An 11,003-nucleotide genomic window follows, 5' to 3' on the forward strand; every position below is an offset into this window, starting at 1 on the left:
CAGGTCACATCCTTTTTCCACCACTCACTAGCTTTGTGACTTTTGTGAATCTACTGAATGTCCCTGTGCCTCAGCTTTTTCACCTGTACAAGAAGGAAACAAAAGACTAACGACCTCATAAGATTGTTGTAAAGATTAAGTTAGATAATGTATGTGAAGTATTTAATTCAGCACCTAATAAATGCTAGCTATGGTAATAATTATTTGTTATCGCTAAGAACACCAAGGTTTAGTATAGAAACTTGTGTAGAGTTTAGTCGGTGCTCACCAGTTCTTTGCAGCAATATGATAAAAGAAAATTTTCACAAGGGCAGGTGTGCTAAGGATTCAAGGATCAACGTGAGTGGTTAGAATTGTGTATTTGGGGGAGAGGTGGGAAAGAAAGAGAAAGAGAAAAGGAGGACAAAAGGTAAGGAGGGAGGAGCAAAAGGAGAGAAGAAAAAAGACAGGAAAAAATGAGGAGCAAATCAAAGAACAGATGAATGTGCTATATTAAGTTTAAAAAGGAAATTTGGAGTCTTGAGGAGTTGCTGTTTGCAAGTCAAACCATAGCTTGCAAAATTTGGAGAAGCCTAGGAGGGAGATTGTAAATGGGAATAATCAAGCCATTTTTATCAATAATCACAGTGAAGTAGGAGGAAAAACACAGGTTTGGGAACCGAATTCTGGTAATACCATACTGTGAATTGATCAAATTACTTAGCCTCACCTGAAAATGGGGCTGATAATTGCTAGTTTGTGAGGACGAAGTAGGATCATATTTGTAGACCTCCACACAGCTCCCAGGACACAATACATATGGAAGGTTCATTCCAGTTTGGCCTCTGATTTCCTCTGTCTCCAGCAGCGAATCTCAGTGCTGGTAGGAAAATGCCTTTGTGGTTAATGGCAGCCTTTTAAGGTGCTTCGGGAGCAAAATCAGATTATTGGAGGAGCTCTTCATTGGTGTAAAGCAAGCTCCTCTCTTTCTGTCTCCAAACTCCCACCCCCATCGCTTGTGTGGCCAGCAGGTTGGATGGTTCTGCAAACAGCCTCTGGATCAATTCATTGACCACAAAATGGTGAGACAATGGGACCACCAAGGGGCCTTGCTTTGCCCACTGGAGCGAAGGTCAGCGTCAGATGCATTAAGAAATGGAAGCAATTTTCTTCCCAAGGGAGGCTTCTATTAGTCATGATTGCCTGCATTTAGACACACCCTAAACTCTCCAGGGCAGGATTAGGGCAGAATCACAAGCAAAAGCTGGAGAGGAACCTGGCCCTGGAGTTGCAACTTGAGTCAAGAGGAATAGAACATTTTAAACTATCTATTTGGACTGTCTGTGCCTCTGGTTTTTCTAACCCACAAACAATACCACATCTATCTGTGACATCTCCCTCTCAAACATGGCCATGCCCACCAAGTGAACGGCATCTGCTGATTCTTCCTCTATGCTTCTGACAGCCAAATCCTCTCATCCATGCCTCCTGCCATCACCTTAATGAGGCCTACCATCCCCCTACATCCATCCAGCCACTATATTCACTTAGCGGGGGGCTGGACTCTCCAAACACAGAGCTGAGACATTGCCCTGATCTCCAGGAGCTTACAATCTAATCAGAAAAGAAAAAAAAAAGGAACTCTGCACATACAAAAAGAAAAAAAAACAGTATTGACTATAAAGGAGCAGTAAAAAACCTGATTTGTTTCAGATGAGTAGTGCAGACAGTATCTTGAGTGATTAATGGAGGGAAGGTGTCCTGTGAGCTTTGCAGCTCTGGAAGGTTCCGGATGGTGACTCTTGGAGGATGGGCATGATTTTGATAGGTTTGGAGGGCATAGTGATGTTGGGACGGTACTCCTATAATCCTTCCAAAGAGCTGCTGGAAAATTACCTTCTCTGCCCCACCAAAGATAGATGAACCATCCACTCCTTTCTGCTCTCACCTGCTTCTTTCTGCAAGTTTCTGCTCTTGCCTGTAACCACCATGTGGTAACCATCTGTTGGTATGTTTGTCTCTATCTCTCTCGATTCTGAGTTCCTTGACACGCAGGGATTTTATCTTACCCTTTTTTTTCTTTGCTTAATGCCTAGCACTTAGTAAGCATTCTCAGTGTTTGTTGACCTGAACTTGAGTAAGCTAATTTGTGTATATCGGGTAAGGGGAAGCAGAGAGAAGATGGGAGATCTATCTAGTTTCATAGAAACCCACATGTGGTCTCTGTGCACTGATCCCGGTCCATTCCTTTGTAGTTTTGCTTTACACTTCTACTTGATAAATGTTTTTCTCTTTAAATAAATGCCCTTTTGTCTTTCCAGGTGGAGCCTTTGTACGAACTAGTGACAGCCACAGATTTTGCCTATTCCAGCACAGTGAAGCAGAATATGAAGCAGGCGCTGGAGGAGTTCCAGAAGGAAGTTAGTTCCTGCCACTGTGCTCCCTGTCAAGGGAATGGAGTCCCTGTCCTGAAAGGTACTACTTTCAGGCAGCCAGTGTCCCTGGTACAAGCCATAATCTGAAGCAGGCTGGGGGCCAGCCATTTGCCTGCTTCTATTTACCAAGAAGTCAGAATTTAGTCCACCAGGAGAAACTACTCTGGCTGTCAGTATACCTGGGTTCTAGCCCCAAGGGTTACTGTGGGTGACAGCATCATTAAGCTGAAGACAGGAGCAGGCTGAGACCCTGTGGTCCACAGCAAGGAGTGGGAATAGACTCAGAGTATCTCTACCCAGAAGATGGCCTGGGCTGAGTAGGAGAAGCCCTTTGCGCATGTCCTGACTAATATGTAATAAGATTTGTGGGTAGCAGCAAGGATGGGCCACTAGAACTTGATTGTTAAACTCAAGAGACATGCCTGGGGTCACTGCAGTGGGCAGGGCAGACTGGGAGGGGTGAAAGCCTGGGATCTTATGCTCCTGTTGTGATAGGTTAGCAAGACGCTAAAAAAGAGGCCAGCCCAGCACACAAAACAGGGCATCAGGAGCAACTGGTTACAGCAAATCCCAGCCCAGGAATCAGCTGGAGTCAAGGCAGAGCCCATGTGAATGAAGTTAGCTCAATGGAAGGGACAAAGAAGAAGGCATACTCTCAGGCAGAAAGAGTCCAGTTGCCAGACTGGGATTAAGGGATATGTCTCTGGCTCTTTGGACAGGATGGACATGAGCAGAGAAGACATAAGTGAGAGCATACGGCCTAGAAGTTCTGCTATCAGCACAAGGACCCCTATGTGAGGGTTAGTTCTGCAGCAAGTGGAATCAGCTCATCAGCTCAAGATTTTAATCTAGGGTTGCTGAACTCTCCCTTGCCTTGTGTAAAATTTGGACCCAGAAACTTGGACCCACCTGAGGCTATAGAGTGAAGGTGAGGGAGAATATGGAGCCAGAGACTGGGGTGCTTGCAGGGCCTGACCTATGGTGGGCAATCCTGTAAAGAGATTTCTTGTGATTCAGATGAGAAGTTCCTTGACAGATTGCAAATTCGCATAGGGAATCACTTCCAAGGAGTCAGAACTGGCCAAAAGTCAGATGAGACATCTAAGAGTAATGAGTTCCCCATCCTTGAGGTATTCCAAGCCTAGGCTAGGCAATTATTTGGGATGAAGTTGAACATCAATGACAATTGGCCTCAGTGACTGCTAATGTAGCTTCCGACACTGAAAGCATTTAAGAATGGGTCAAATGTCAGCTAATGAGTAATTGTCCTCAACAACTCTATGTACACCCCTTCATGGCAAAGGCCCTTAGGAAAGGAGTAGGTATTCCTGGCACTGAACCTGCCCTTAGCAAGTTATTTAACTAAATATGTGCTCTGTTTTAACCTGATGGAACTGCAGTGATGTGCAGGGCTGAGCTCCAGGAGTTCTTTGCTCCACCTGGCATGATTCACACTTTCTCTGCCTTGTCTTCTCAGGATCACGCTGTGACTGCATCTGTCCTGTTGGATCCCAAGGCCTAGCCTGTGAGGTCTCCTATCGGAAGAGTAAGTTGATTGGAAAAGGAACTCTGGGGAGGTCCAGAGAATAATTCACCAGAACAAGAGCAAGGTGCAGGTGTGGACTGTGGGGCTGGATACTAAGAAACCCGAGATCCATCCTGCTTAAACTCAGCTTGGGTTGAAATTCTACCTCCATCATTTAATAACTGATGCATTGATTGTTACTCATTTCATTATTTTTACAACACAGAGTGCTTCATGTTAGAGAAATATCAATGCGTGGCTTTTGTAAGCTATCTCTTTGGATCATTCTGGAATGCTTACCCTCTTTTTCTGCTTAGTATGCTCCTATTCAGCCCTCAAATTCCAGCATGGATGCCCCCTCCTCCGTAAAAAATTCCTCTAATCCCCAAAGAATTAGCTAATTCCTCCTGCTGGCTCCCCCGGGACTTTGAACATGTATCTATTATAGCTCTTTGTGCCTTGTACTTTGGGTTGATGTGTCTATCTAGCTCCCCTGCACCTGTGAGTAGGGACCATATCCCATTTACCTCTGTGTCTCAGTAGCCAGGCACAGCTGCTGCTCAGTGGTAATAGTTGAATTAACAAATGAAAGACTTGGCTATCATTTAGATCCCTTCCAGCTCTCAAATTCTTTGAGAGTTCTCAACCTTTCACTCCTCTCTCACTTCTATTCCTTTCTGTGACTTTTTGGTGATACTGTTCAATATGGAAATGGCACATGTAAAACAAACAACGAACATTTACTGGACACTTTACTATATACTAGACACCTTGCTGAGTGCTTGAACTCAGCTTGAGTTGAAATTCCATCTCCATCATTTAATAACTGACCTTGAGCAAGATGCTCGGCCTCTTTATGCCTCGGTTTTTGTGCCTGTAAGATGAATATGATCATATTAACTACCTCATAGAGTTGTCTTGAGTTTGTAACGAGGCATATAAAGCATTTGGAATGACACCTTACACATTGTAAAAGCAAGATAACATTGGTTGCTTTTTAAAGAGCACATTGTTACTTTGTATCTTATATATATTAAATTCTTTAATCCTCACAACAACCCCATGAAGTAGATATTATTGATATTCCCATTTTATGGATGAAGAAACTGAGGTTCAATGGTCACTCACTAACATGCCCAATAGTCACGCAGTTAGGAAGTATAGAAACCGAGGTTCAGGTCCAGTGGGTCTGCCCCCACAGCCTTTGATCGTAACTCCTGCCTGCACTCTTATGTTCCCAGTGAAACACTCAAGGTTGTCCACCCTCTCGTCTTGCACCTCAACCATGCCCGTAGCAGTCATCTTCCCAGTGAGTCTGCAGTCACACAACCACAGGGTTCCTATTGGCTGGAGGAGCCCTTGGGAACCATGCACTCCAGCTCTCTTATTTTTCAAATGGAGAGGCCCAGAGTTATTTAATTTACCCAGAATTACACTGTGAGGTAGTGGCATAGCTGGACACACGATATATCATGATGGAAGTGATTGATGACTTGCCAATCTCACCAACAATCAAAAATCCTCAAGTGAAAGCAAAGTGTCAGAATGTGGAAAGCACTGGTGTCTGTTGTCACCTCATCTATACCATCCATTGCTCATAGTAGATAACACAGCTCCATTATATAGGTTGAGAAGAAGGTAACTGTCCAGCATCCTATAGCTGGGATCTGTCTAAACTGGAAACCATTCATTCATTTATTTATTCATCCATTCATCCACTCAACACATGTTTAGCAAGGGCCTCCTGTGTGCCAGCCTAGCTGCTGGGTGAGCAAATCAGATATAGCCCCTGTCACAATGGATATTTTGCTTTGGAAAGGAAGGCCAATATCATTTGAATTGTCCCATAAAGTTCTTTAAAGTTTAAATTGTAACAACTGCTACAAAATGCTCAGAGAACTTAAAATATGGGAACTGATGGAAAGTTAGGAGTCACAGGGAACTGATAGGGAGTTGGGGAGTCAGATAAGCTTTTCCCAAGGAAATAACACTTTTACTAAGATCTGAGGGGTGAATTGAATTGACCAGGTGAGTAGAGGAGGGAAGAGTGTTCTGGGCAAGGGGGAAAGCCTATGCAAAGGCCCTGTGGTAGGCAGGAGCATGACAAGTACAATGGCCAGGAAGATGGCCAGTCAACTGCAGCAGGAAGCTTAGAGATTCAGACTCCCAAAGCCTTTTGGCTTGCATACTTCACCCAACCCCAGTAAGGCACCAGAATATAAGAAGGGCTAATTGATGTTTGTTGACCTTCTTTCTTATAGATATCCCCACTGATGGGAAGTGGAATTGCTGGTCAAGTTGGTCTTCATGCTCTGGAGGACGTAAGACAAGACAAAGGCAGTGTAACAATCCACCTCCTCAAAATGGGGGCAGCCCCTGCTCAGGCCCTGCTTCAGAAACACTTGACTGCTCCTAGCAGATAATACAGCAGTGGGCTACATACAGTGAGAGCTCTGAGCCCTCAAGTACTCAGGCCAGCTCACCCCTACACCAGTTTCCACCTGGGGTTCATGTGAGGGCAAAAGGCAGTGCCATGCAGGCTGTTTAAAATAAAGATATTAGCTTGTAAAATGCCAGTTGATTTAAATAAATACTGAGTTAAAGGCTTAAGCATCTTTGTAATCCTCACCTTACTCACTCTACAACTTTATTTCACTCATATTGACTACCAGCCAGGAATTGTGTTGGAAGTTGTTCACATTTCACTTCCACTTTCTAGCTGCGACTGGCATATAGTAGGTGCTTAATAATGAATCGATGAATGAATATTGTGTACTTTCCTTGATGAGTACAAGGTCTTGTTCAATAATAATAGTAGTTCCTGTTTATTGGATGACTACTGTATGTCAGCTATGGATTCTGTGTATTAATTCCTTCCGTCCTCATGACAGTCTTATAAGGTAGATGCCAGAACAGCTGGGGGATCTGAGGCTTACAGCACTTAAGCAATTTGTCCATTGTTACACAGTTAGAAAGCGGCAGACCTGGGTTGCAAATTCAGGCTCTAGAATTTTAAATTCTTAACTCTGATGCTCTCTTACCTCTCAGTAAATGAGTATCTGATTAACAAAGAGTTTTTCATGAAATAAAATGCAACAGAAATTACTGTGTCTGTGTGTGTGTGTGTGTGTGTGTGTGTGTGTGTGTGTGTGTGTGTGATTGACAAATCTCCAGCCACTTCCTTCTGAGGAGAGAGGATCCTGGTCCCCCAGCTCACTTTGATGCTGAGTATAGGAAGGGTGTGATTGTGCATGTTGGAAGCAGGAGTTCTGGGGCAGAGTGGAATTGTTGTGCTTAATAAAGGAGTGGCAAGGTGGGTTCCCAGGGAAGATCCTGAGCTGGAGACAAGAGCCAGGGAAACTGATCCCTGAAGGACAGAAAGTTGAAAAAGGAGAGAAAGTTGAAAAAGAAGAGAAGATCATGGTGGCTGGAAGAGGAAACACGTGAAAGAGAATTTTAAGTTGATGGTTGTGGGGTAATGTGCAAAATAAACTGTTCCCTACTTCCCCCATGAAACTGTCTGTACATTCTACTTTGCTCACTTACGCCCTTGTGCAAATACCATTTTGGGGGTAGGGCGGAAGGCTTGAAGAAGAGAATAAGACAATTTTTCTCTGGGCTACCAGAAATAAAATTTTGATTTTCTAGATTGTCAAGTGAGCATTTAAGCTTTATTTCTCTCATTCATTCCATCATATTAAAACATCCTGTAAGATTTTCTTTGCTCTTGGGCCCCTCCTGTCTGATTTAAGTACTTCAGGTGAATTTGTTGAAATAAAGTTGGTGGAGTAAAAAGCAGTTGGTTAAAGGTGAATTGGTTCATCCTATTGATTCAACCCATTGATTTTCAGCCAAATCATTTGCTTGGAGTTTACCACTGGAGTTTGATGCTGGGGCCTGAGACCTTAACATATGACACCAAGCTTTGGTTACTGGCACACAGCAATCTCACCCAACCAGCTGTCTGGAATTGAGTCCATAGAACAGCCATCAGAAGGAGCTTCTATTGTACTGCTAGGGGGTTCTTCCAGCAAGTGCGGTGATCCTGCCTGCCTTCCTGCAACCCCGTGGCCCCTGCAATTCAGCTGACGGGTCTGGGCCCTTGTTTGGTTTAATATTATTGCTTTGCCGTCTGCTGTTATTTCAACAGGATAATCCAATAATGTTTTATCTCTTTCATTATACTGAAGCCGTATAATTTTCTTGAGTTATAATCTATCTTCTTTTAAGATTCCCCTGAGACAGGGAAGAGCGGTTCTGTCTTTGCTTGATGGGAGGCTCCCATGAAGCTGACACTAGCACGCTGAAGCGAGCGCTGCCAAATTAAATTCTGAATCTCAATCACAGCCACTGTTTCTAATGGGAAATTTGAGTTGATTATGGAGATGACAGCCCAGGTTCACATTTATTGCATTTAGCAGAAATTGTTTATCCTATTAAATACGGTCTTGAAGGAGCGACAATTGAATTTCGGAGCACCAGTGAATACCCGGGTGACGCCCAGGCATTGCTAAACTGCGTAATAATTATATTCTTATTTGTGGGCTGAACTTCCCCACGTGGCTCTTTCTGCAAACAAATGCATTTTGGAGGAGGCTGAAACATAATGCAAGAATTAAACAAAATAAATGCAAACTGTGCTTTTGGAAAATCTTGGCAACTGTGGCTTTCACTGGTGTACCGGTGAAGGAGCTGCAGTATTCCAGGGGCAGAGTCCAGGCAGGACAGTTTGGCTGTGGTCCTGGAAGCTTGAACACAGCACAAGATGCCTGGATGTGGGAGATTTTTGCATCCCAGAACATAAATCTTTGAAATGCTTTTAGCTCCATGTGCTTAATGTCCAAATGGGAGGCTTTTCGTGTGACCTTGGACTAATAACATAACTTCTGTGGGAATAATAATTATTATAATTAGTTTAACAATAGTAATAATAATAATAGCTGCCAATTATAGAGTGCTTCCCAGTTTATGAAGTCTTTTAACCTACATTATGTTATTTAATCTTCATCTGAATTTCATAAGGTAGATATTAATACGATCATTGGATGACAGGTAGAGAAAGCTTAGAATGGAAACTCGATCCTTATGACTAATGAGTCAACTATAGAAGTTAGGATGGGATACAGAGGTCAGGAGAAAGAGCACTTGCTGGCAGAGAATCCAGATAGAAGGAAAAGTCATCTCTGTCTTCAAGAAGAGGACTCTGGCCTGCTCCCAAGTACTTATAAAAAAAAAGTCCTCAGGAGAAAGTGGGCCTGGTACAGAAAGCCCTTGGGGACATCAGCCTGGTGACCTTCATGATCTGCACCTTGATGTAAAAACATACTGGTCATAGGATCTTGCACACAGCAGCCCCTCCACTCGCCCTCCTGTTGAGGCCAATTCCTCACTCATCCTCCAGGTCTCAGCTATCTCTTCTTTCCTACAGCCTTCCTTGCTTCCATTAGGTTAAGAGAGAGATGTCTACTCTCTCTGTTTTCATTTCACTCTGTACTTCTGCCATCATAATAGAAGTAAGTCTGAAAGTCTGAAAATAGAGATAATATTTCGTTTTACAGATTGAAGATGTCCTTAATGACATCATGTCTACTCACCAATGTTTCTAGACTTTGCAGACATTGTATAATTTACTTGCTGCTTATTCTTTCTCAAATATGGCATCCATGAAGGCAGGGACAGTATCTACTGTGCTAATATATCCCAACTTCTAAGTTTAGTGACTGGCACAAGTAGACCATCAATAAATAATTGTGTAACTAATGAATTAATGAAAGGAATAAGTAGGGCCTAGGGAAGAACTTTCTCATGCTGGTGAGAACCTTTAGTGAATTTGTGGTACATGATAGTGGTATCATGAGAGGAGGGGCAGAGCAACCCCTACGATAGGGGCAACCCATATAGTAGTGAAGGATAGGCACTTTCAACTGGCTTTGTGGGCAGCAGTGCAAGAGCAAAGTGAAATAAAAGGGAAGAAAAAACAGCTGATGTCATGAAGGGACTGATAATACCTGTTTGGAGATTTTATTGTTGACACCTCCTGGGGACAGCCAGGAATCCCCAAGGAAGCTCTGCCAAGGAAGGGAACAAAATCTCCGCAATTTTTGGTGGAGCAAACCCGAGAAGCACGTTGACAGGTTGATGAGAAAACCAAGGCTCAAGAGATTTTAAAAGGCCTGCCTACTACGTGGTAGAGGTAGGAAAGAGGACCTGAAAAAAATCATCTTGCAACATTCTGCTTCACCCTCAGTGTTCTCATCTCTACATTAGTTTTAAACCTAGAATGGCCACAAAAAAAACTAATGGCAACACATTAGCATAGGGCATATTAGGTCTTTGAGATTCTCTGTTTATTGAATGTTGGCACAAATCAGATTTTTCTATGTTGTATTTTCTTCTTTGAGTTATCATTCTTAAATGTTAGGCCAGATTCCAATAATGAGGTATTCAGAAACTCAGGGATCTGTTTATGGAGATACTGGGGGTGTTGTCACAACCTCTTAGGCAAAACTGGAAGGACAGCATAGAGACAGGCCAAACAGCATAGTGCTTGGAAGCCAGACTGCTGACGTTTGAAGCCTGGCTCTGTGACTTAATGCCTTGTGGCCTTATACAAGTTATGTACCTGTCTGTGTCTCCATTTCCTCATTTGTAAGATGGGGATGGTGGCAGTGTCAGCCTCCTAGGGTGTTGTGAACATTATATGAATTACTGCATTTAGGAGAGCACCCTGAACCTAGTAAGCATTCCATAATTAGCTATGTCATTATTATCATCATTTCCAGGGATTTTCAAAACATCAACAAGAACCACAGGTTGGTTATTTTTTAGGTCATTTAAAACTGCTTTACAGACATTTCAGTGTAAAACCCACTATATCATACAAGAACAAAAAGACATAAAATAGCTTAGCTCCTAGGGAATGTCTTAATAAAGGACATGGATGATTTTTATATCCCAAGCTCTGGGTTATTAAGAAAAAATGTATCAGCATAACAACTAATATTTGCAGAGGGCATTACCAGTTACAAAGAACTTTCACATACCTAATCCAGCTTAATCCTCTC

At 42.9% G+C, this 11,003-nt stretch overlaps 1 protein-coding gene across 2 annotated transcripts in view; it reads left to right on the top strand.

The window, feature by feature from the left end:
- The window catches only part of C8B (complement C8 beta chain), a 37,641-nt gene extending 30,600 nt beyond the window's left edge, over nucleotides 1–7,041 (top strand). For both annotated transcript variants that reach the window (XM_001114456.5, XM_077955731.1), the window contains 3 exons: nucleotides 2,301–2,454; nucleotides 3,892–3,960; nucleotides 6,201–7,041. In XM_001114456.5, the coding sequence (XP_001114456.2) occupies nucleotides 2,301–2,454; nucleotides 3,892–3,960; nucleotides 6,201–6,355 (378 nt within the window). In that variant the 3' untranslated portion in view covers nucleotides 6,356–7,041. The remainder of the gene's footprint in view (nucleotides 1–2,300; nucleotides 2,455–3,891; nucleotides 3,961–6,200) is intronic.
- Nucleotides 7,042–11,003: the final 3,962 nt, after the last annotated feature.

Source organism: Macaca mulatta, chromosome 1 (assembly GCF_049350105.2).
Source record: "Macaca mulatta isolate MMU2019108-1 chromosome 1, T2T-MMU8v2.0, whole genome shotgun sequence".
In the NCBI taxonomy this organism is placed as follows: Eukaryota; Metazoa; Chordata; class Mammalia; order Primates; family Cercopithecidae; genus Macaca; species Macaca mulatta.